This window comes from Corylus avellana, chromosome ca11 (assembly GCF_901000735.1).
Source record: "Corylus avellana chromosome ca11, CavTom2PMs-1.0".
NCBI classification, from domain to species: domain Eukaryota; kingdom Viridiplantae; phylum Streptophyta; class Magnoliopsida; order Fagales; family Betulaceae; genus Corylus; species Corylus avellana.
In genome coordinates, this window is record NC_081551.1 from 4267420 (window position 1) to 4293593 (window position 26174).

The 26174-nt window shown below is 37.1% G+C and overlaps 3 protein-coding genes across 4 annotated transcripts in view; all 3 read right to left on the reverse strand.

Annotated features, from left to right (window-relative positions):
* Positions 1-19182, reverse strand: part of LOC132166634 (ABC transporter D family member 1) — a 34900-nt gene extending 15718 nt beyond the window's left edge. The window contains exons 1-10 of one of the 2 annotated variants that reach the window (XM_059577481.1): positions 18840-19182; positions 12746-12919; positions 7630-7909; positions 3874-4098; positions 2975-3172; positions 2366-2820; positions 1983-2121; positions 1823-1901; positions 436-674; positions 1-298 (exon numbers count right to left, since the gene is read on the reverse strand). The exon at positions 1-298 is cut by the window's left edge and continues 7 nt beyond it. In XM_059577481.1, the coding sequence (XP_059433464.1) occupies positions 1-298; positions 436-674; positions 1823-1901; positions 1983-2121; positions 2366-2820; positions 2975-3172; positions 3874-4098; positions 7630-7909; positions 12746-12807 (1975 nt within the window). In that variant the 5' untranslated portion in view covers positions 12808-12919; positions 18840-19182. The remainder of the gene's footprint in view (positions 299-435; positions 675-1822; positions 1902-1982; positions 2122-2365; positions 2821-2974; positions 3173-3873; positions 4099-7629; positions 7910-12745; positions 12920-18839) is intronic. The other variant, XM_059577482.1, reaches the window with a different exon arrangement.
* A 3522-nt stretch (positions 19183-22704) lies between these two features.
* LOC132165592 (uncharacterized) overlaps positions 22705-26174 on the reverse strand; it is a gene marked incomplete in the record, with an annotated part of 13302 nt that continues 9832 nt past the window's right edge. Inside the window, 1 exon segment of the mRNA XM_059576220.1 lies at positions 22705-23141. Within this exon segment, the coding sequence (XP_059432203.1) occupies positions 23095-23141 (47 nt within the window).
* On the reverse strand, positions 22750-24985 carry LOC132165593 (uncharacterized). The gene is made up of 2 exons (XM_059576221.1): positions 24118-24985; positions 22750-23165 (listed from the first exon to the last, which is right to left on the reverse strand). Exons 1-2 carry the CDS (start codon positions 24782-24784, stop codon positions 23152-23154), a joined length of 681 nt encoding a protein of 226 aa, XP_059432204.1. The 5' UTR covers positions 24785-24985; the 3' UTR covers positions 22750-23151.

Here is a 26174-nt window from a genome sequence, read left to right on the forward strand (position 1 = left end):
AATGAACCCTCCAGCCTCCTTCACCATCCAAGGACAACACCACGTCATGAAATGCAACTAGTGCTGGTCGATGTGATATAGTTATGCATGATGTTCCCATTGCTTGGACTTTAGCACAAAAACGTTCCTCCATATCAGTTGTGACAGCACTAGTGCACTCATCAAGAATTGCAAATTTAGGCTTATGGTAAAACAGTCTGGCCATCCCCAATCTTTGCTGCTCACCCAGAGATAGTTCATCACCCCAGTTTATCTCTTTCTCAGGTGGGTAACGATCTAATAGGTACTCAAGGTCAACCTTGAAACAAAACATGCAATTCCTACTCCATCAGTTATATTGAAGGCTGGTAATCAAATTTCAATAGAACTAACAAATTTTAAGAGTCTATTAGTATTCAGAAGACAATAAGAGGGAAAGAAAAATAGAAAATTTACATTTTTTAATAGCTCCACCATTCCACTATGAGTGAGAGATTCAACCTCATGATCTGCAGTAAGAGGATAAATTAACTGGTCCCTAAGTGTCCCTACAGCTGTGTATGGTCGCTGTGGCACATAGAAAATCTCCTTATTTAGATCAGAACCAACTCCAGGTTTCACGATGTGGCCAGATACTAGAGGCCAGAGGCCTCCTAGAACTCGGAAAAGTGAGCTCTTCCCACTACCATTTGGACCTTCAGCAGAAATTAACATATAAATCCAACATGTCATAATCACATACTGAGCTGGTATCTCAGAAAAAAAAAATCTTTTAACACCCATTCCATTTCGTTTTTACATTTTCATGTACAAATATAGACAATCATAAAGCAAAGTATCATTTCTAATTCTGCTGTCAAGAAGTAGTTTGTGCTCGTTCTTTTAGGTTGAATTAAATACATTTATTTGGTTTGTTTGTATTTCTTTGTTTCTGCTTCGTTATTTCTGATTCTGCTGTCAAACATTAGTTTGTACTCTTGTACTTATTGGTTGAATAAAATTCACTTAATAAAAAGAGCAGGAATAACGGATACAAAACTCATGCTTCTGCCCCAAAATAAATTTATTTCCAATACTAATGTGCGTCAAACCATTCATACAACATTTAAATTCCGGAAGAAACATATATTCCTGGCTGTGGCAGCCATCCATCAATACTTCAACAGCACAATCTCCACCATGCAGGGAAAAGTATAAAAGACATTCCAACCTTAGAAGAGCACTATGCAACCAACATGTACTAAACCTCTTAATTATGCAACTATCCTAAAACAAATTACAACCTTCCACACCCCTGCCATCACCACGACCACAATCACTAACATTAACACCAAAACCACCACCCCCTAGTTTCCATTCGTTAAAGATCATTACCATTCAATATCATCAGGACCACCTTAACCCATACCTGCACCACCACCACTTTGCCATCTTAAATAAGTCAAACATGCCACCACAGGAACCAAAGCAACCACACAACCACCACCACCAACTTAAACCACCCTCCAATGTACATTATAACATCTGAGAATGGCAAATTGATGCTACCATGACTCAACCATTAACCATTAACCACAGCAACATCATCACTATACCACATCCACAACCCTCCACTTCTGCCACACCACCACCGTATTCAACTGAACCACGCCTAGCTAGCTGTGTGATCTCTAGATTTAAAACATAGAACATTTATCAAAGTTTATAAATACCCTTAAAGTGAGTGCTATGATTTCACGTAAGAACTGACTTTATTATTCTTGAAAGGGCAAGGAGACACAAAGCAAAGAATATATAGAATGAAATAACACCAATAAAGATTCTCTTAAGTCAAAAAGGCTACCTGTGATCAAAAGATTAGATCCTGACTCAACTCTAAGCGTCAAATTATCCACCAAGACATTACCAGAGGGTGTAACAACCTGGAAGAGACTTGCTATAAGAACATAAAAACACAAACTTGATACAAACTCAGGGTAGATAATTAAATAATTTTCATGTACCTTGACACCAGCAAATTCAATGTAATTAGCTTCACAAATGTAATTAGAACTTCCATCTCTCCGCAGAGGAGATTTATCATTAACCGCACTTAGCTCTTTTGATATGACAATTAACTCATGAATGCGGTCAGCATAACCACTGCAACCAAAGAGAATAATAGGTCAGGATATTAGTCACAAGTTAGAATAGGACATTCGTAATCACCACAAGTTAACATAGGACATGCCTAATCACCAACATATAACTCTCATATTTCACATTTAGTCATATAAATGCATCAATAAGATCTCTAATGCTGCAGTTAGGAAGATGCTTATATTGATTATTATAGACTGCCTGTTTTATTCTTGGAAAATGCCGTAAAGAACAGATCATATAATACCTGAGACGATTAAGTCGTCTTGAACTTATAGAAAGTGTTCCAAGAGACTGAAATAGGGAAATTATGACACTAGTATGATATCTTAAATTGCTCAACATCTCTGCACGCCCAATGGTTGAAGTATCAGGTCTCAGATGGCCAGAAAAGAAGGGCTCAATAATGAGGATAACAGCAACAGTAGCACCAAGATACTTCAGAAAGAAGTCCTGAATCATGCCAAACCACCAATGATCGTGAATAACAATACTCATATGCCTAATCAGGGTTTTAAACTTCCGCTGAATATAAAATTCTTCTCTTCTTTCTCCACCATAAAATGCTATACTCTCTGCATGGGTCCTTAACCGTGAATGAAGTTGCCGATAATCTCCTTCCAATTGTTGTTCTTTGGACATTAGTTTCCCAAAAGCAGGAGTGAAGTTTCTAATCATGACCCCTGCCCCTGCTACGTATGCCTGGAAAGTAACATAAGAGGTAGAGGCTAGCTTTAATAATTATTCACCAGTCTACAAGCTATCAGCAAATAGTCAGGAAAATAGCTATAGTATAACATTTAAACTATCATGAAAAGATTTGACCGATTAGAGATCACAACAGATAGAAAATTACCAATATCCACAACACGTATTTGGGGCTGGCATAAGAACAAAGACGCCAAGTATAAAGCAGACCATCAGTGACTGCTGTTAGATCATCCTGTACAAGTTCACTCAACTCTGAACAGAACCTTGGCACATCACTTGCAATTCGTTGTTCAGGATTATTTACCCGGCCATCAACATGTGATATTTTGTAATAAGCCATATTCTGAAACCCAAATAAAGAAATAATAAACAACAAAGAGAACATTGTTAGTACAGGCAAAACACCATGAGAAGGTGATCACAACAGGCTTTTTGACTTGGGGCAAATCAATCAGACAGAAAAAAGGTTTACAGATGCAAAATAAGATCTAAGAGTATATAAACTACAGCGCATTGCCACAATGTATCAGCCCAAAGCATACAAGCAGAAGTTAAAGGAAGAAAGTCAAAGTTAGGATTATATAGAAGTCCTAAAAAGCTCACTACATCTAAAAACCATTTTTTAGTAAGGTACCACAGGAGCCTAGAAGAATATGCATTTTATATTTGCCTACAAACTTAAGATGTACAGGTATTACTTTACCTTCCCAATAAATTACATCAGAGAACCCATTTTTAGACAAAAACCATTGATTCTTCCTGCCTTGAGATATCTTAAAACATTTTTTCTTGCCCGTAAAAACTGAACCCCATACCCTAATAACCTAAGGCAAGGCCCCAAAGAGGCGGGATATATTACATGTATGAAAACACTAACTATATCATCCAAACCACAGTTGCAGATGTTAAAAGGAAAAGAGGACAGAAAAGTCACACACAGGCAGACTTAAAATGTTAACAATTGAGAATTAAAAAAATAAAGGAAACCAAAAATAAAAAATTTACATACAGCAATCTTGCACCCAAAACGGTAAACAGAAGTACCTCAAAATAATGAGCATGGATAAGTCTTGTCAATATTTTTCTGAACCGCAGACTTAGGGCCCCTGTAATGTACTTTGAAGTTGAATGCATGGCTGAAACAAGGAAACATAATAAAATATTTTCCGAAATCAACCGAAAAAATAATGGTACACGTCGAAGAAAAGCAGCACGGAATAGAAATCCTTGCACTTTCGCTAGCCTGTTCCCTAAAGCAGTTCGCAACACCTGGAAAAAGTGGAAGAGTTGTAATTGACAGAACACTACAAGAACCAATCTTGTTCATGTCCTAAGTCTTGTCCATTCCTCAGATACTAAGACAGACAAGATATTCTCAAATAAGTTATGTTTATGCATTTAGCTTAAATTTTGACAGTTCTCTTTCAACTTTTCCTTAGATAATAAGACAGAAACGATGCACAAAATCCTTAGGGAATATACTAGGAGATAACTCTTCTATCTAAATCATAGATTAATCATTTTTTTTTCTAAAGAAATATATAGTGGTTTTCAAAAATACATCACTTTATAAATTATCCTAACATTAACACAATGAAAAGGAGAAACCCTGCAGAACCTTTAACCTTTTTGGTTCTTTGGCGCCCAGTGGTGACACACTGGCTGTGAGTTCAAAGCCCATTATACCGCTCAAAGAAGGAATTATCTCGTATCACATTTGAGAAGATGTTACTTATATATTAACAATATGATGACCTGTATTTGATCTCTACATTATCCATCTGTTAAGATAGAAATGATTTTAGATTTCTAACTTGGAGAGCAATTCACTTACCAAAAAAAAAAAGGAAGAGAGAGAGAGAGAGCAATTGAACCTTGATTAAACCCTACTTATCACAAATTCACATAAAAGTATAATTAAGATTCAATTGCAATTCCTTCTAGTTTGAATCCTACAAGTTTTGGGCTACAGAGCACAAATGTATCACTTTGAGTTTTGAGAGAGTCACTTCATACAAAGTGCTAAAGGGTAGGACCACATCAAAGCCACACTCCCAGGATTCCACTTAGTGGAACCAACATTGGGTAATACTTGGAAATTTGGCATGTTTAACCACTAATTAAAGAATTGGTTGTCCAATCAAACGAGGCTTTAATGAAATCTGCCAGCAATCACATCTATTGCAAGCAAAAGTAGGATCCTTGTTGGGGACAGGGGGAAGAAAAAAGAAAAGGGAAGAACAAGTACAAAAACTTTAGAACTTCTCTTAAAAGTTTTTTCGATAGGTAATTAAAGAAGTTTTATAAAAGAACTTCTCTTAAAATAATATGTTAAGATTATAATATGGCACTTCTTTCTTTCTACCAACACCCCTTAAGGGATTCATGCCTCTTTCTCAAAACCCAGGAAAAAAAAAAAAAAAAAAAAAGGTGCTCTTTCAAAGAGGCATAATGTAATGCCATCTACTTGAGTCCTCTTCTACACGATACAAAAGCTAATTACAGGTAGAATTTCTTGAATATTTGAGGACATACAACAAACTGGCTATTTCTATGAAAACTGGAATCTTAAAAATATACTACTAAACTATAATCAACAGATATGATTTGCTTCTTTCCTTTTTTTGATAAGTAAATGTAAAGTTATGAATGCGGGCAATAAAATAACATATATGGGCATCAAGCACACGGTTTTGCTTCTTTCTAGTAGTGAAACATTAGAGTAAGGAAGTCCACAAAAACCCAAAATTCCATATGCTGGATGAAGTGAGAATAAAGAGAAAGAAATAAAATGAATGGAAAAATTAAATTTAAATTAATTTTGTCCCAACCACAAGCTTTAAAGTTAAATGAAGAAATGAATATTTGAAACACAATTTCTCAAAAAAGAAAGAAATATATATATATATATATATATATATATATATATATATACACACACTATTAGTCATCGCATAAGTATTTGATTTCTTCTTGCATATTTGTCCTTTTTTCTAGTAAATCATTTGATAATGTCTGTCACATAAGGCATATGTATTATTTAATTCAATTACAATACAGAATCTGCTAAGGATAGGAAAAGAGGCGGGGCAGAGCGCTAGTCAATCAATGAGCAATATGGTATGGTTTGCCCAGATGCATGGGGAGATGGGCTCCAGAGCAGCCCTTGGGGATACTCTTTTGAATGTCTCTATTGAGTGACGAACAGGGCAGGTCGACTGGTCACCATGCCAACTCCTCCCCACTCTGTTGTCCGTCTTGGGGCTGGAATGGAACTCATAAGCAGCTCCCATTTATCGAGTCCAAGACCATGTCAGTATCCTAGACAAGAGCAGGAAGGGCTGCTAATCAATACCTAGAACCTTGCACTTCCTCTCATCAATCTTTAGGAAGCCAGGAGTTTGGGTATAGCAGGACTTGAATGGAATCTCACTGACTGCATCCTATAGGGATCTTCAGAAAGCAGCTAACTAACGATAAGCTCCCACCCACGATAGGTAGAAAGGTGTCTAATTTTCCCTGTCCTCTTGGCCTTTGCAATTGAAAGCAAGCTTCAAAGTGTGGAAGAAAGGATGAGAAGATCAAAGCCATTGAAAGGAATGAGCCGTGGGAGAGGAGAGTGAAATGAAGCTTGTTGTGAATAGGCTACTAGACTAGGTAAGAGATAATCCTCGTATGGAGCCGGCCTCCAGTATAACCAACTTGTAAAGGCAATGAAAGAATGATTCCCCTTTTCAAAAGCTAAAAAGGTATTGTCACGACAACTAAATTTGCTCCGTAAACTACTCGAGGCTCCCCATGGTTTAGCAAAAGGGAGGGAGCAAGAAAATGGACAAGCTAACGCGCAGCAGCTGGCCGCTGCTTGTTTCATCCATGGGTTCACTTCATTCATTATGAACTAAAAAGTGTAAGGCTGATTGGTGAGGTCTTAAAAACTTCATACAATGAATGGTCAACCCTTCAATTTGTGCTTTCAGCAAGTAGGCTGGCAGTATATCAGAGCGGTATTTCCTTGAATTGACTGGAAGCTATATAAGGTAGCTATATATCTTAAATAGAGGGTCCTAACTCAATATGGTAGTTCGTCCCCAGCCCACTATTCCTTCTTAAGTCAGGGTGAATGGCGAACGAACTCAGTTGCAGACTCAGACGTGCTGATACTAAGACAAGTAGAGGAATGCCCATATTTAAGCATGGGGAAAGGAAGAGCAAACTGATTTTAGCTAGATCTTGGATCAGTATTTCACACTCACCAAATCTGAAAGATAAAGGTTGTCATCAACTAATGGTCAACAATTGTATTCAATAAAAGTTACCAACATTAATATTATATTTATTTATTTCTTTTTTTTGTTTAAGCTTAACAACAAATAATAAGTTCAGGTACAAAAGCAAATCCCACAACTACGAATTGAGTACATTTGAGGCGCTTTCCAAAGAAAAACCATATCAAATAAAATATACTGATAGCTGACACAAACACTAGCAAGGGAAACAAATGCAAAGCCATCAGAAAGAGGCAAAGGTTACAAAACTTGCAGAAGCATTTACTACATTTTCTTACAAACAAGAACATACACAAAAGAAATTCAGACTTCATATTTACACTGCATCTATATAACAATGTAAACATGATATAAAGTTCTTTCCTCATGACTCAAAGTTATTCGAATTGTCATGGCTCAGAGTGATATACTCTAGTACCTAAAAGGAAGATAATAGTTTTAAAAAGAGCAATCAGGAAATAACAACAAAAACACATCAAACCCTGCACCCAGATGTACACAAAAAGGGGCTTACCACTATGGCCACTAAAGCTAAGAGGTCCCTCGCACCCATTTTGCCCATCTCGGACAGTAAAACTGCAGCAAGAACTTGAATTGACTTCAATCCTCCTTTCTTTTTTGTGGTTTTCTTTACATTATTATCATCTCTAAACACCTCCTCTGATTTTTCTTTATCATCATTGAGCCCATTGTGATGCTGATAAGAACCAGGCTTTCTAGAGTTAAACCGTGATTGCACATACGCAGCAGTCCCTCCAGCAGCTAAGATACCAGTGGCAAGTAGTAGAGTTTTCCTGTGGAATAAAAATTATAAGTTTCCATGAAAGAGCGTAAGCAGGGGTTGTGTGCATGATTAGTAAGTTGAACATAGAAATGTATGGCAAGGGGGAAGCAACTTTTCTGTCATAATGACATTTATTAGAGCAAACACAAAATTCACTAGATCAAAAACAAGAAAAGCGTAGCATATGATTTCACAACAAATAAATGGAACAGAAAAGAAACAAAAACCATACAATATTACCCACAACATCATTAGAATACTTTTCGTGTACGGAGCTTTTCTTCTTCAATAAATTATTATTGATAAAAAATATCATTAGAATGATGGATCAATGATGTCAGCAATCCAAATGACATATTAGACACAACATTATTCTGAAGAGGGTCACAAAGGGGCAGAGATGGGTGTAATATCATAAAGGTTGCTTGAGTGAAGACAATAAAAAAATCTGGCTCCTTCCCTCCTTGACCATTAATCTCTCTATATTCACCTCCGTTTAACCTTCTATTGTGCTCCTTCACCCATCCCTTTGTTCTCTCCAACCTTTTCCTGATAAGAAACTGGATGTCCTTCCTGGGGGTTTTAATAGTACATACTCAATGCACACATGCTGGTGAAGTTCCACCTCCTAATACCATGTTTGCGGAGGCAGTTGTTGCTACTGAAAGTGTCTCCATGTGCAGTTCTAAGTTCTTCATTGAATCAAAATCTTTCAAGTTCATTCCCAAATCAGGAGGGAGTTTCTTCATGTTATGAGTTGTAGAACGACGTAAAGGTTACTATCGATTGATCATCCTGGTAAGGGACGGAGCCTTTTGGTTGCCTTCAATAGTCAACAACGCTTCTAGGTCGGAAAACAACTTGGGTTACCTTCACAAATCCAGAGAACCACAAAGAGCTTTCATGGGCCAACAGCAGTAACTCTCATGGGAGATACATGGCCATTGAAGAATTTAACAGCAGCAGGAGGACAGGCTTCATTCTCATCCCTGAAAGTAAGAACAGTTGGAGATGGTGCGGGTTTCTCGAGACTCCAAAATCTGTTGTCTCCTCTTACCTCCGTGAAACACGCCCTCCGGCCATCATCATACCCTCATCGGAGCTTTGTCTTGTCACCATGAACTGTTCTTATGCTCAAGTAGTCACCGGACAAAGCATTCTGGCCACTTCAAACGAAATGGGTTTTGCAGTGATCATTGCTGCAGCTTCCCAAACAGCATGTCCCCCTAGGATATCTCAGAAAGCAACATCTCAGATGACTAGCTTAGTCAACTCATCAGCCTATTTCCAAGGCCCGAAAATTGCCTAAACAAGAAACTAGGGGCGGAAAAGTGGGAGCTCTGTTTTTCCCTTTTAGGATGTTAAACAAATTCAAAAGAGTGCCTTTTCAGCATACTACAAGGAGTTCGGTTGCGGACAACAGGCCTCGACTGATACTCTTCTTGAAATAGGAAAGATCACGGGAGGTCCCCCCTTGGGTGCCACATGTAATCAAACCCAATTATTCCCCAGATCCATTTGGGCCTGGGGATACCTCAACCAGTGACACTCCTCCTGTTACAGGCCTCGTGGACAGTGTAGGCCTTACTCAGTATAGCCATTCTCTCCTAAGATCCTTGATGTAGTAGCTGGCTCTTCATTAGACAGCCTCGGCCCACTTCAGTCTTGTTTATAATCAATGGGTTTTCAGTGGGTTTCATCCCTGAACTAGCCTTTGGGTTGCAATCTTGGTTGAAAACAGGTGGGTGGCCATTTCTGTTCCTTTCAGGCCACCTGCTCTCTTTGGGTGAGCGGTCCTCTTGGACCAATTAATGAACCAAAGAAGACAACCCCCTCAATGAACAGAAAGACGTGTTATGATATGATGAATATGCCCACTTCAAGACTGGCAATAGCACATCCTGTTGGGACAGCGAGAAAAGCATCATTCTCACTGGTGGCTGGGTTTTCACCACTGGTGATGGATGCCTGACTTCGGCCTTTCCTCTGTAATCCCATTCTGACAGCTTGCCCAGCATCATCTGTTTATGTGCTACACTGTCGCAGGCTTCTCACTTTGGGTGCTTCTTTTAGTAGGGGTTCCTGTGAGGTGGAGGGGAGAGGAAGCCTGCACATTCCAGGGATATTTCTTCAGAATTTTTGCTTTGAGAGTGGCTTTGGAAGGGAAGAGAAAATTCTTTTAATGGTGTTCTCAAGTCCGGGTCTTAGGTTAGTCCCCATCTCAGTTTTTTGGACCTGAATTTAGATTCGAACAACCCAACCCCTCTACAGACCATCAGATCAGTTACAGTGGAACCCTCTATGCAACGAGGTTGACCTCAGTTCTCTTCCCGAGACTTCCCCTCTCAACACTCCCAACACTTGCATGAGGCAAGTCCAGACCACAGCTTGGGTCAAGAGATGCTTGTATGGGTTAGAGAAATTCTTGGGGGTTTCTTACAAAGATTTCAAGCAGGAGGCATCAGATTTATTCTCAGCTATTGAATCAAGCCACGAGTGCCAAAGGTGAGTCAGGCTCACCTAAAAAAGAGGCTGGGAATGAGGTCAAAGGAGCTAGGGAACTTCTCAATCTATCATGCTCGATGACTTCTCGATGACTTCTGATTCCAAGTGGAACAAATCCAAACCCTGTCTCTTCTAGGAATCAAGGTAAGGCTACTATTCCATTATGAATTTGAAAATCATGTGTTGGAATGTTAGATGACTTAACGACGGAGGGAAAAGGTTCGACATTAGCAATTTGTTGAGAAATTGGAAGTCTGATGTAGTGTGCTTTCAAGAAACAAAAATGGAAATGATCTCATCTGGCATTGTCCGTGGTTTGTGGGGCAAGTTTTTCACTAAGTGATCTTCTTTGCTAGCTTCAAGAGCCTCTTGAGGCATACTATCAATATGGGATAAACAAGTAATGGATCGCATTGAAGAGGTAGTGGACACTTCCTCTATTTCCTGTAAATTCAAATACGCTTTAGAGCCTATTAGCGATTGTGTTAAGGAGCTTAAGAAGTACTTTCAATACATAAAAATAATTTGAAAGCAAAAATGGGTCTGCTTGGTAAAAAACACCAACAGTACTTTTTTTGACCTTTTGTTCTAAAGAAGGCCAAAACACACTTTTGGGAAGGACAAAAAAAAACAAAAAAACTCTAAATGAAGCTTTTTCTAGACATTAAAGCTCTATTTCCCAATACAATCTCAAACAGGCTCTTAGACTAGTATGTATAGACTTTTTCAAGAGTCTATGGTCCTAATGTTGACTCAGAAAGACATTATTTGTGGGAGGAGTTGGCAAGTGTCTACAGTTGGGGGGAAAGCCCTTGGTACATCAGGGGAGATGTCAATGTTATTCGCTTCTTGAACGAAAGGTGGAGGTTTCTTGTTTGACCTATGCAATGTGGGAATTTTTCGACTTTATTACAAAGCAGGGCTTGATGGATATTCTGTTGGATGAAGGTTCTTTCACTTGGTCCAACAACCAATCTATGTTCAAGATTGGTAGATTGCTCGTTTCTCTGGATTGGGAAGAGCATTTCCTAGACCTAATCCAATGTCGGCTTTCTCATCCCTTATCTAATCATTTTCCCATCATGCTCAACCGTGGAGGTTTGCCTAGGGGCTTGCACTCCTTTAAATTTGAGAATATGTAGCTAAAGCAAAAGGGTTAGTAGAATTGGTGAAACAATGGTGGGATTTGTATTAGTGTGTCGATTCTCCATGCTTTGTCTTTATTGATATGGATGGGACTGAGGATGGAGAGACGGGGGATGACAGCTACTCTGAGGTAGCGCTAAGTGCGAAGGGGCTTGTCCCTCTATGGGGATCTCCTTTGGGGGGTATTGAGAAAAGGCTTCTGGATCTGCTAACCTTCCTTGAAGAGGGACAGCATCGTGAGGTTGTGGGTTCTGCTTCTACTCCAAAAGGGCGGAGGGAGCTTAAAAATTTGGAATGCTATATTAACTTTGATACTAGAGGCAATGGTTCTAGCCAGGGTAAAGGCAGGGCTATTTAGCGGGTTTTGGGCTTCTTTGTGGGTTTAGGGTTTCTTTTGGGGGTGTGTTTCTCTTTTTTGGGTTTTTCTTTCTTCTTTTTTTTTTTTCTTTTTTTTTTTTTTTTTTGTGTTCCTTGTGTATACTTCTTGCATACTTAGGGGCGCTTAACGCTTTTTTAATGATAATTGCTTGATTACCTATCAAAAAAAAAACACAATTATATTTCTAATAATGTTGTCAAACACTAAGCCCAGGTTCATTAATTCTGTTTCTCAGAACTCCCAGTCTTCAACATGTGAAGGTCGAAGAATTGAAACAAAAAAGGTTGAATTTTCAGTCTTACCATTCAACTTCGAACACCAAAAAGCATCAATGCACAATCTTTCCTATGTCAGTATTTACATTGAATTATTTGACAAGCATTGCCAATACATACAGGAAACTGCATCTCTAGTGTTTAATTCCCAAATCTTTTGAAGAACTTTTACTTATAAACAATGATTGTTTTCTGTCCTATCTCCTCCTAGTCTATGCACTCTCATAGATATCTATCCCATATTAGTCAATATCATCTAAATATAGTCTGGCTGAATTTTGATTGTAATGAATATGAAGAAGTCAATTAATTAGGCTTGTTCATTGCACATTGAACAACCAGTTTCTGTTAAACGAAAAATTGACAATTTGAATAGATTACAGTGTCAGTAAAATCGAAACAATAAGACAGCAGAAATGCAAGAACCAACTATCAAATAGACAAACCAGATAAACTGCCTCAATAATGGAACAGAAGCGTTAAAATCAGATAGCATAATTGAGTATTAGGAGAAGCACATATGGAAGAAGGCAGTTAATACCTCCTGGAGGCCAGAAAACTTCGACCATGATCAGTTAATTGCAACAGTTGAAGAGAAGGCATGGCTGTAGATCAACCTTCCCTATTAACAAATACCAGCAACTGTGACAGCTTCCTCTTATCTCCAGGAGACAAAAACTCTGACCAACATTAGAAGCAATTGAAAGATGATAATCTGCAGACAAAAAAAGAACAATTAAAAACTTTTTAAAGAGAGAGAAGAAGCATTTAGCGCATTAGTGTTGTAAGCTCCACATACTGAAGATGTAAATGACATCGCATGAAAACAAAAATTAAAGAGCCATGTTTTCCAGGAACGCACTTTATTTTATACCAATCACAAAAATCAGTGCCACTCCTTTATATTCAGACAGTACAAGGCAGATCATATGACAGAGAACACATATATGCATCCAAATGGGTAATAATAACTGTCAAAATTCAGACTCACCTTTTCTTTTCTATATATTATTAATTATTGGACCAGCACTATACACTGCACCCTATCATTATACTTAAAATTCCAGCCACCATTCAAAGGTCTAAAATGTGCATGATAAGATTGAAAAGCAACCATCTTAGGAAACTGCCATGGCACTGCATCTATACTTTTCCATTTACATTTTTTTGCCTTTTTTTTTTTTTTTTGATAAATAATCGAAATATCATTAACCACGTAAGGCACCTCCTAATACACAAGAAATATACAAAAGAAAACACCTAGCTAATAGGAACAAAAAGAACAAGAAAATCATGATAACTAATCATCAAAAGAGAAACAAAGAAACTATTCAAAGATTTAAATAAAGACTTATTGAAAAATAAGATTTTATTGAAAAATAAAGACTATTCAAAGATTCAAAGATTTTATTTTTCAGAGTACTGAAAAATAAAGACTTAATTTCGTCCAAAGTGCTCTCATAGTCCTCAAGACTCATGTCATTCATTACCCTTCATAGACACTATAAAAGGCATGAAGGCACCATCTTTTATATAGCAGCACTCTTGAGTGCTACTAGCAGTCCACCAACAAGCATACAAGTCAACTACTCGTCTATGCATAACCCAAGATAGCCCAAATCAACTGAAGAAAACATTCCAAATGGCACAAGCAACCTCACAATGGAGGAGATGATGGTCCAAGGACATCTCATTCCTCTTACACATGCAACACCTATTGACCACAATGATGTGCCACTTCCTGAGGTTGTCTATGGTAAGGATCTTTCCTAGGCTACCGATCAAGCCAAAAAAAACCTCTCTCAAAGGAATCTTATGGTAGAATATTAATTATATGATTAAATTCATCCCTTCCTATAACCTTAAGCTTTTGAGATAAGTGATGATTTAACATTGTGTCAGGGCAGAGGTCCTGAGTTCAAACATTGTCTTCGTCATTCACTTTCCATTCAATTAAATATTTCATGCGTTGGGTCTCACCTATTAAGGAGTTCGAGCCCACACGTGAGGGAGAGTATTAAAATATTAATTAAATGATTACATTTATCCTATAAGCTTAAGCTTTTGGGATAAATGGTGTTAACATTAGTCTGCCAAACACTCTTCCAAAGAAAACAAAAGCCAACATTACAACCTATGACACTGTAAAAGGATGAAACAGCAAACAACCCTCTTTTGGAGAGGACCCACCACAACTTGTCTTTACCTTCTTGTCTCACTCTAACTAAATACTACCCATCTCAATCGATGTGTGTGTGGGGGAGTTCACCCTACCTGTTAAAGGTTGAAGGCCAATTCACTTGGGCTTTTGCGAGTGCCTATGAACCTAATTCTGATAGGGATAGAAGGCTTATTTGTTATGAGTTGGCTAGTATGCTCAGCTGGTGAACCTTGCCTTTGTGCATTGGGGGTGATTTTAACATTATCAGGTTCTCCAATGAGAGATTGAGAGAAGTTTGTTTATGCCCAACTATGGTGAAGTTCTCTGACCATTTTTTATCAGGGCCTAATGGACCTCCCTCTTGTTGGCGGTAATTTTAATTGAAATAATCGAGACTCACCTTTGGCATGGGAAACCCAACTTCCTAGTGTGTCCCAGAGGAGGCTTCTTAGACTTTGCTCAGATCATTTCCCAATCCTCCTTGAATGTGATGACTTTCTAAGGGGTGGTAGGTCCTTCAAATTAGAAAACATGCGGCTAAAGTCGGAGGGTTTTGTGGACAAGGTGAAATTGTGGTGGGACTCTTATCATTTCCAAGGCTCTTCGAGCTTCATTTTAGATAGCACGCTCAAAGCTTTGAAATTTGATTTAAGGAGATGGAATGAGGTGTTTGGCATTGTAGAGAGAAAGAAGAAGATCCTTTAGGGAAAGCTACGTGCTTTTGATATCATTGAAAAAGAGAGGGTCTTAGATGTTGAGGAGAAAATGAAGAAGGAAAAAGTTGTTAGCGAGTTAGAAAGATCCACGTTCATGGAGGAGGTGAGTTGGAGGCAGAAATCTAGAGTTTCGTGCTTAAGGGAGGGTGACAAGTGTACGAAGTTTTTTCACAAAATGGCTAACTCCAACATAAGGAAGAACTCCATTGACTCCTTGTTGATTGATGATAATTCTAACCAATAGGAGATAAGCTAGCACATTGTCAAGTTTTATAAAAATTTATACACTGAGCAGTTCTATAGGAGGCCTTTGCCAGCCAATTTTTCTTTTAATTCTATTGATGAGGCTGAGGCTAATTGGTTGGAGAGAGACTTTTGAGGATGGGGAGGCGTTGGAGGTAGTGAAATCTATGAATTGTGACAAGGTGTCGAGCCCTAACAGTTTCTCTATAGCATTATTCCAACCTTGCTGGGTTGTTTTAAAAGAGGACATCATGAAGCTCTTTCGTGCCTTCCATGCTAGAAGTTAGTTTAAAAGAATCCTAAATACTACGTTTATTGTCCTCATTCTAAAGATTCATGGGGCTATGAATCCCAAGGAATTTCGCCTGATCAATCTAGTGGGTGGCATTTACAAAATTATTGCTAAGATTCTTGCAAATGGGCTTAAGATGGTGTTGGAGAAAATTATTTCTAAGTTGCAGAATGCATTTATCCGAGGTAGGAAGATCCTAAATTATGTTCTTATTTCCAATTTTTGCCTTGATAGTAGAATAAGAATAGGAGAATCGGGTGCTATCTGCAAAATTGGCGCAGAAAAAACTTATGATCATCTTAATTGGGACTTTCAATTGTACATGCTGAGGATGTGTGTTTTTTTTTTTTTTTGGGTGGGGGGAATAGTGCTCTAAAATAGCTCATTGTCTTTCCTCAGTGTGTTTTCTGTTTTGGTGAATAACACTTCCACAGGGTTTTTAAGTAGTTCCCGTAGCTTGAGACAAGGGGACCATCTGTCTCCTTCGTTGTTTGTCATTGTGATGAAAGCGTTGGGTAGAATGATTTCTGCTACAATAAGAGGTGGTTTGTTGTCTAGCTTCTATGTTGGTGGAATTTATATCTCTCAACTTTTGTTCAATGATGATACTTTGATTTTTTGTGGGGCTAACCCAAATCATCTACGTCATCCATTGTGCTTATTCTTATATTTTGAAGCTGATCAAGCTTGAAAATAAACTTGGCTAAGTTGGAATTGGTTCTTGTGGGAAATGTTGATAATATGGATGTGCTAGCTGGTATTATGACTTGTGGGGTTTCTTCTCTTCCTTTGAAGTATCCGAGTCTTCTGTCAGGGCCCTCCTATAAAGCCAAAAGCATATTTGGTTTGGGACAGTGTTATCGAGAAGATAGAGTTTGATTGGCTAGTTGGAAAATGATATATTTGTCCAAGGGTGGTAGGGTTACCCTTATCAAGAGTACACTTTCAAATTTACCTCCGTACTTCTTATCCCTCTTCGTCTCCCTACGAGTTCGGCAAACCATATTGAAAAGCTTCAACGTGATTTCTTATTAGGTGGGTTACGCGAAGAGTTCAAATATAATATCACCTAGTAAGCAGGTCCAAAGTTTGTTTGGCAATCTATGAGAGAGGGTTGGAGATTTGGAACTTGCTAATGTTCAATTGTGCTCTCTTAGGAAGACAAGTTGTGGTAGGTCCCCTCCAAAAGAGAGTTTACTCTTTCTACTGTCAATACTCCTAAGTTTTTAACTTTCAAAGAACCATCTCCTAAGCTCTTTTCCCCCGGTGCTACTGGCTCCTCTTTGGCTAGCTTGGGATGGGGAGTCAGCCTTATTGGTGAAAAGGGAGAGGGTTCTCCTCTGCCTGCTTTGGTTAAAATGGAGGTGGGTTGTGTTGGAGAAATCAGTCAACATGTGCTTGATTTGGCATGTTGTCCGGACGTGGTTTTTCTCAATAGGGAGAAAGCTATATACTGCACTCCCCTTAGCTCCTATCACAATGGGGAAATCTGGTCACTCAAGGTTGGAGTATTCAAATTGAGTCTTGCAAAGAGTGAAGGAGATCCATCAAGTATTGGGGGGTTCGTGTGTGGGTTTTGAGAAGCAGTTATGGCTATTTTGACAGTTATTGAAGCAAGTTGTCTTCCTAAGGGTTCGGGTTCCATCTCTAAACTGAGCAACAAAGGCCTAGCAACATCCTAGAGCTACTTTACTGTTGGAAGACACAAGGTCAGGGTCAATCCAAAGAGGCCATTTGAAAAAGTTATCCCTTCTTTATTAATGTGGAGCATTTGTCTTTTTTGAGTATCGCAAGCCTAACGTGCTACAATTAAAATCCTCCTTGAGAGCTCTTTTAGATTGGGTTGTAATGTTTGTTCCTAATTTCTTTTCCTCTAATCTTCTAAAGCTTGTTAACTTTCTAGATTTTTGATCCCATTAGGGTGGTGGCTTATCTTGTATACTTTTTGTGTACATGAGCTTTGCTTCTCCTCTAAATAAAAATTATTATTCATCAAAAAAAAAAATTGGATGCTCCATTAATTACACATCTAAAAGTGAGAGTGCAAGTCGTGGTAAAGCAAAAAAGAGGGGTATTTCCGTTTTTGATGAAGCCTAAAGTTCTTTTTTGGAATGTGAGAGGTTTGAATGAAGGGGATAAATGCTTGAGGGTGAGGAACCTACTCAGAGAGTGGAAAGTTGATATTGTATGTTTTCAAGAAACCAAACTGGAGGTCATGTCTCATAGTGTGGTGTATAGTTTGTGGGGGGGGCCATCATGTGGATCAGTGTTATCTGGACTCCAGAGGGGTGTCGGGTAGTGTTTTGATTATGTGAGATAAGAGGGTGGTGGAGAAGTTTTAAAAGAAGAGAATAGAGATAATGGAGTAAAATGAGGTAAATGAAGGCTTATAATAGCAGTAGTAAAAAATGATAAGTTAAATAGGGAAATTGAAAAGAGGATAATTTTAGATAAGATGTAATGGCATAAAATGGACACATGCGCATGACCGCAATTGGTAGACAAAAATACATAAATTCGGCCTCAAATCAATAACAAATAAGCTGTACTTGCACCGTGTTACTCAACGTGAGTATTACACACATATTCTTTTTTTTCACATGGTTTACTATGTGTGTGTCTCTCTCTCTTTTGTCTCACCTTTCCATTAATTAAGACAATCTATTACTTTCGGAGAACAAATCATATTCAACTTAAAATCAAATGATAACGAACTACATTTAAGCATCTCTATCTCTGTTTGCATAAAAGCAGATAAAGCCTCCATGCATGTATTCTTCATTACATCTCCCTCTCTACCATATCGAACTCAAAATCAGATCATAATGAAATTCTATACCTTAAAGAATGCCATGTCTAAGTTTAGACATAATGAATTCACGTTATTAAGCATCCATATCACCGTTTATGTAAAACCTAATCAACTGGTATTACTTAATCTCTCTTTTTCTTTTCTTCTTTTCACAATTTTGAACATATTATGAATGTTTTTCCTTCTATATTTACTTGACATACTTACTTGTTAATTAATACTGCTAGTACAAACCATGTCCAAGCTCAAAACTCCCTTCAACAACACCAAAACAGCTAGCGAATTTAATTTCAACAATTGTCCATCTAAATTATAAAAACAGGAACATTGCGCACACTAAAAATAAAAAAACGCGGAATTCAATTTCACAACTCATTGGAATTTAGAATTCCAGTAAACTGTTTCCAGTACCTCATCATCAGCGAGGAACGGAAACGCCGCCATAAGAAATGGAGGTCGTTCCCCTCAGTCCGCCTCGCTCTCAGCTACCAGTCCAAGCCCAGCGTCTACGGCATTCGAATCACGCGGAAATGGAGATCCTCAAGAGCGGCACGATCGAACCCCAGGATATTCAAATCCGGGAGAACCGTTTGAATGGCAGTGAGAAGAACCGGACAGAACCGAACTCGTAAGTCTTAATCAAAGAACGGAAGATGAGAGAACGCGAGAGAAAGAGAGAGAGTGCGTGTGTTATATGCTTTTGATTGCAATTTGCAAAGAGAGCGATGATGATAAAACGAAGTGGTGAGATTTTCCCGGACTTTTATATTATTATTTCAACAGAAATATTTGTTTGGGGTAATAATTTTTAATTATGAGGAATGAGTTTTATACGGAAACTATGACAGGCAGACAGACAGAGTCCCGTATTCGTTTAAGTTAATCCCCCTATTAATCACGCCTCTCTTGTTTAGTGTCTTAATCAACCTTTTCGTAGGCATCTTTTAGTGTCTTGAAAGACCCCAAAAGAAAAAGGAAAAAAAAAACTCTTAACGATCACCAATCATGAGTGGCAACTAACAATGGCTTTAATAGGAGAGCATTAACTATGTGTAATGGGTCAATTTAATTTGTGGAAGACTTTGTGACGGGACTACTTGGTCCAATTGACGTGAAATAAAGATAAACAAATTAATGGTCAGACTCTACTATTTAATCCTTGGTTGATCCAATTAATGTGAAGTTATAATGATAAGCAAATAACTGGTTATCATTTTCTTTGATTTTACAATTTAGTCCTTATGAGTAGCGTAGAAAAAAAAAATCAACACAATTTGTAATAGAGCTTTTTTAGGCACATAAAAGTATTTTGGTGTTTTTATATGCAAATCTCAGCAAATAAAACCCGTCTTTTACAATCGTATGGAAACAAAAATATCTGAACAGACTGCCACGTGGTTGCCTGTTTGAGCGCGCTTGCGGAAGGCGTGACGTTCGATTGTGTGAAGGGCCTTGGGATGTGCAGCGCGACTGTGGCGTGATTGTGAAGGTCCCAACGCCTAGCGGTCACTCTTATCAATGCCCAAAGTACCCCAGACAGCGTTATTTCAAAGAGACCTATATCTACATTTATATGAGTCTGTCTAATGCTCAGTTATTTAAACTGATGTTTAGTTATAGGTTGGGAGATTGTTAGATTTTGGATAGGAATATGTTATCAATGCCCAAAGTACACCAAACAGCGTTATTTCTGAGACAGCTATCTATACATTTGTATCAGTCTGTCTAATGTATATCAATTATTTAAATTGATGTTTAGTTATAGGTTAGTAGATTGTTAAATTTTAAATTGTAATATATTATTTTTTATGTTTGTAATCTTATAATTTCGGCTATGGTTACTTCAGACTTTCGCTCTGCGTTGTTTGAGTTTATGCTCGTGTTATAAAGTTGCTGGGAATCGGAATTCTACTACTATATTGAATGAGACTATATGTTTTCTTTAAAAAAAAAAAAAAAAAAAAAAAAAAAAGGGCGGTCAATAATCATTTATTTCCTTTTTTTTTTTTTTTAGTTTGGGGAAACTTCACTGAAGATTCTCAAACTTTCACCTGTTTTGAAATACCCCATAAACTTTAAAATCTCTCAATTTAGTCCCCTAAACTTTTAATTGCTCTCAATTTGGATCTTTCTATCAATTTTAGCCGTTAAAAATACAAAAGACCGAAAAATCCCTGATTTTTGTTTTTTTTAAATAAAAAAATGGTTTGAAAGTTAAAATTGTATACAACAGTTAGGGGTATAATCGTCATGTAACGTTTAAAATATAACGTATGGGTCCAAATTAAGAGTAATTGAAAGTTCATGAGACTAAATTAAGAGATTTTAAAGTTTAGAAGAGATTTATCAAATCGAATGAAAGTTCAGAGGTCTTCAGTGAAGTTTTCTCATTCAGCTTTTAGTTTTTAGTAATTTTTTTTTTTTTTTTTACGTCAAGTCTTTGCGTCTACGCTTCAACAGTCGGTAATCATTTACTTGGATTACGACTTCTTATCTTCTATTCTTTTCTTTTTTAAAGTTTGTATTTTTTATTTTTTTTTTAACTTGAGGGCATTTTTATATAATTTTATAGAAAAACAAGCACATGTGTGTCATGTGTGTGTTTTTCTATAAGATTTAATCACATTGGTAAACGGAAGGGTTTTTATTTTGTCAACAACCAACTAGTTGGAAGGGGTCGAGTGTAACAAATAGTAATTTGCGTGTAAATGAGCGTTAGTTAAAAAATGTTAAGAATATATTTGAAATTGCGTTTGAGAAATAGAGTTTTTAAGTTAAAATGAATTTTTTGACATTGTCAAAATGGCATTTTGGTCATTTTTATAGTAAAATAGTTAAAAGAAATACTTTTAAAATTTTTTACCAAACATGCCAACTTTCTGTTTGGCATAGTTTTTTAGGTACTAAAAGTATTTTTTAAGCTCTTTAAAGCAGTCTCAACCAGGCTCTAAGTATAATTAACTCTTTTTATAGCAAAGTTTTGACTTCTTTTTTCTTTTATGAGAAGCTCTCTACTCTCTTCTTGTGTGCATGAGAGTCATTCTACTTCTAAGAGTATGTTCAGGATTGCGTTTAAAAATAGAGCTTTTAAAGACAAAATTAACTTTTTAGAAAAAAGAAAAAAAAAATTTTATTTTTAAGTTTTTCTTAAAAGTGCATTTTGACTATTTTTAAAGTCAAAAAATCGAAGTACTTTTAATTTTTTTACCAAGCACGTCAAATTTTTGTTTGATACAACTTATTGAGTACTAAAAGCACTTTTTATGTTCACCAACACAATCTCAAACATACTTGTATGTAAGAAATCACTTCCTCTTTTAATGAGTTACTAGAGGAGGAAAGAGTTTTGCCTCCTCAACGCATATAACCCACATGTTGTAAACTAGAAGGTTTCAGACTAGCAATGGCTTAGATAGTGGACTTGTGATCCAAGCTCATCTCCATAAAAAATATTGTAGACAGTTCAAATACCAAAAATAGCAAGAAAACAGAGCAGGCTACAGAGGAAGTTAAGGTTGTGACTTGTGACCAAGTCTGCAGTACTTCAAACCAATTCTACATCACTTTAAAAACCTGTATTTGTCGGGCAAAGTAAACTTACAACCCGTGTAAAATACTCTCACTAATTAATACAACCCACACCCTGCTTGTCTTTGCTCTAGCTCTCCGCTGGCAAATCTTCTACGAGAGTCTTTCCTTACCGACTCCCAAATCTCCGATAGACTTCCTGACGGTAAAAAATCATGTATGGTGTGGCAAATGCTAGTGATGGTGTTAAAAGAGTTAAAAGAGTGATACACATAATTCTTCTAACCATTTTTCAACCATTTCTTTTATAAAATTTAATAGAATTTGTAAAATTACGTGAATCTCACACAAATTCAATAATAAATTTTCTCATTTACTATACAGGAATAAAAGATAAAGAGGAAAAATATTTTTTATCATTTCTCGTGTTCAAAGGATACACATGGCAGTTCCCATATTCCTAGCCAAAAGTCATAATATTATATCGTTTTGTCACTGTTCATATTGACATATTCTTTTAAAAAATTATGATTATAATGTATAAATGCAGGCACTCCTGGAAAAGCAAAAAGTACAGAGTCTTAATCACAATGACCACCAAGTAGGTTGCAGCGACATTAATCCAAGTAAATGCAGGAGCAACCAGACAACAGAATAAGTAACGTGTTTAATAACAGTATTGTTGGCATCAATATGCCCAATAATGTGACTGGATATGATTAAAAACCACCCTAGTAACAACGTGGCAAATGAAAATCATACTTATCATTCAAACACAGAAAGCTGTAGTTCAAAGTCAATAATAAGCCCCCAAGGTTTCATATATACAATCCTCTTAAATCACTCTCAAAAATCTTATCATTTTTCTACAGTTGAATTTAACATGAAAAATTGGTAAAAAAAAATTATAACAATGAAGAAGAAAGACAAAGCAATGTTTTAACTGTCAAACACAATGACCAAAAGCAGATTCCTTTCCAACCTGCTTGATATGGGACAGAAGACACGATCACTACTGTATCGAGGTGGCAGCCGAAATCTCTTCACCCAGCTGAACATGGAATCACTTTACCCAAAGCTGCTAAATTCATGGCCTTGTTCTGTGACAATAAGTGTTTCCATGGAATGATGGCTCACTTTATGGTTCATCCTCTGCAAGCTGCAAGTTGTATCCATGCTTTATGTCTGTTCCATATCAAGGTTCCAACACTGTATTAAGGAGTTCAACAGAGAGATGTAAAAAGAACAAAACATGCACAGAATAAAAAACTTCTCATATAAAACATCAAACTGAAAAGAAATATAAAAAAAGAGCATAAAGGTAAAGAAAAAAGATAATGGACACTGCATCCCCACAAAAGGACTGGTAAAAAAATTGCAATAGAGATTACTGTCACAATATTAAATTTCAATTACATATATATACAAAGGTAGATAGTTGTCCTGATCCAATTTAGTATATAGTCAAGATGAATAATTATCCTATCTACTTTCAGTTAGCATGAATAAATGCAAACCTGCTTAGATTGAAACATCTAACCACCAAAAAGTCAATTCAATTTCAATGTTTACATTTCACAAAAAGGTATTTATACAACATTGACAACCAATCACGCAATTAATGTGTGTGGCCAAAACATTAGACTGGAAAAATTGACACGTGTAGGATACAATTATAGGATAATGTGGATGCTTGACTTTGCAAAGCGTTCTTTTTTCCAGAACTTCTCCTCAAAAAAAATAATTAAAATATTTAAACTCTATAAGTGTCAGAAAGGAAAATGGATTATCTTATTATATATAATTTTGCTACATAATTCAAGCATTATAATCAGATTACTGTCTAGTAATAATTCCATTGAGAAAACCAACAAACCTATACAACTTCTTTTTTTTTTTTTCCTGTTTTCTGACAATAATCAGTTGTCAGAAAGAAATTGAATTTAAATCTTCCAGAGCTTCACATGAAATTTACCTTTGACCATACAAAGATTTGATTCATCAGATGGTTAATTTCATTTACAGTGGTCAGTTCAGATCATAATAGGTGGGGCAAACTAGATTGTGGAATATCCACAAGCAGGCCGTTTGCCTAAGCATTTTCAAAGATTGGAAACACCAAGTACATACATTCACCCATTGTAGGAATCTAGAACAATACCTTTAATCGAGGGTTTATCATATTTATCTTTCCTCTCATCCTCATTCTTCCATTCACTGTCATCATCATCATCACCCATCTCATCCCTTCCATCATTTCCTATATCACTTTCACTAGCAGTCTCCCACTCAGAATCATCAGTCTCATGGCCATAGATGTCACCAGCATCACCATCACAGTGGACACCCCCAAGTTTGATAGCTGCCTCCCTAAATAACCAAGCTGCACGCATCTGCTTCTTCACTAATCGTTCAGCATAGTCAGGAACCTTATTCTGCCTCAATGAAAGATCAGGGTCATTTGACTGAGAGCACTCATTTATGAACAGAATTGCATCTAACAAGCTCTCCTTAGCTAATCCCAGCATGTCATATGCCTGAGCTCTCCTCCACAGGCTTTTGGCATGACGGTTAAGAGGGTTGTGAAGACAGAGAGCACGTGTAGCATCACTTATGGCAGCCAAGGGTTGTTGCAACAGAAGATGACACTGGGCACGATTACTGTACAAAACCACTCTCTCTTTTTTGGATCTCATTGGACATAATGCCAGTGCTTCTGAGTACTTTGATGCAGCTCCAGATATATTTCCTGATGAAAACAGGGAATTTCCTTCAAGCTTCACCACTAGTGCTGCTGCCTGTTTAATGTGGAGATCCTCTTTTGGCATACTCTTTTCCCACTTCAATCTCTGCCTAGAGTTAAGTAGTTCCTCAATCTGTTCTTTTGTGCGGTTGCTGACAGAGTTACGTCCACTCCCTTGTGATTGAATGCATTCCTGAAGAACATTTACAATGGAATCACCAAGCTTCTTGTGATCACCTAGAGCTGATATCTCTGCAAGGTCCACAAGTGCTGGTACTGCCTTGTCAATCACCTGAAAAACAAATTGGGAATCATTAAGTAGGTACTAGCAGAGCCTATATTTCAAACACCAAAAAATTAGAAGTACGTTGCTTTCTTCCTAAAAAGTTGTTCTATCTTGGTCTCTCTTAATCACATCTCCAGAAGATGACGCTTCAAACTGTAAAAATGTGAAATTAATCTCAAAAAACCCTTTGTCGTCCCAAAAATTAACCAATGAAATAGGGAAAAGGCAATGCTGAGTATAACTATATTACATTCAGAAGAAACAAAGTCCTAACAATGTGGAGTGCATTTTTGCATACAGCATTTGATGTATAGAAAACTTCACATCACATTACCAAAATTAGTCTCAGGATAAAATCACAGGGTGAAAGTATTCTGATATTACATTTCTCCAAGAAAAACCATCAATTTAATAGAATTAAACTGAAAAAGGAGTTTATGATATGGCAAAGTTTACTGCAGGCTTGCCATTTGGGATCCCTGATTATGGCAAGAGAGTAACACAAAGTCTAAAGCAGGTGACATGCAACCATCAACTGTGCACATCTGTACATTGAAGCAGAGTCTTCAATTTTTCAAGATACAAGATTGGATGATGGCAATCTCCAAAATGTTGCCTTACTTGAAAATGATGCAATCCAAAAGTTAGCATTACCGTTAGCACTCCGTCAATATTCAATATGCAGATTATATAACGCATTTAAGTGATGTACCATAAACTAAAAAGATAATCAACAAAATTACTATACAACTTTGTGATAGTCAAGCCAATATGACCTGCTCTCAACCACGAGAATGCTTGTCTCTGAAATAATTAGAACAAGTTTTTGTGTTTGAATTGAATCCAAGTGCTCTTACAGCTAACAATTTATCCTAAGATACCAAAGCAGGTGGTCAAACATACTTTTACAGTTAAAATTTTAACAGCAATTTGAGTAGACCCGTTAGTTCTAACTTTCAAATTCAATATACATAAAGAAGATGACATGTACTAGTGGTGTTTATTTATTAATAAGACACAGAAGATCTGTGCATTTAATCCAGTAAGCACAGTTCATCTATAACATGAGAATAGTAATGCTTTTAGGTATAATATACTATCTTCAACACAATACATATCTTTCAAAAGCCTAAATTGAGATGTGGGTTGCAGTAAGATTTAGTCGTACCTTGAACTAGTTACTAAATAA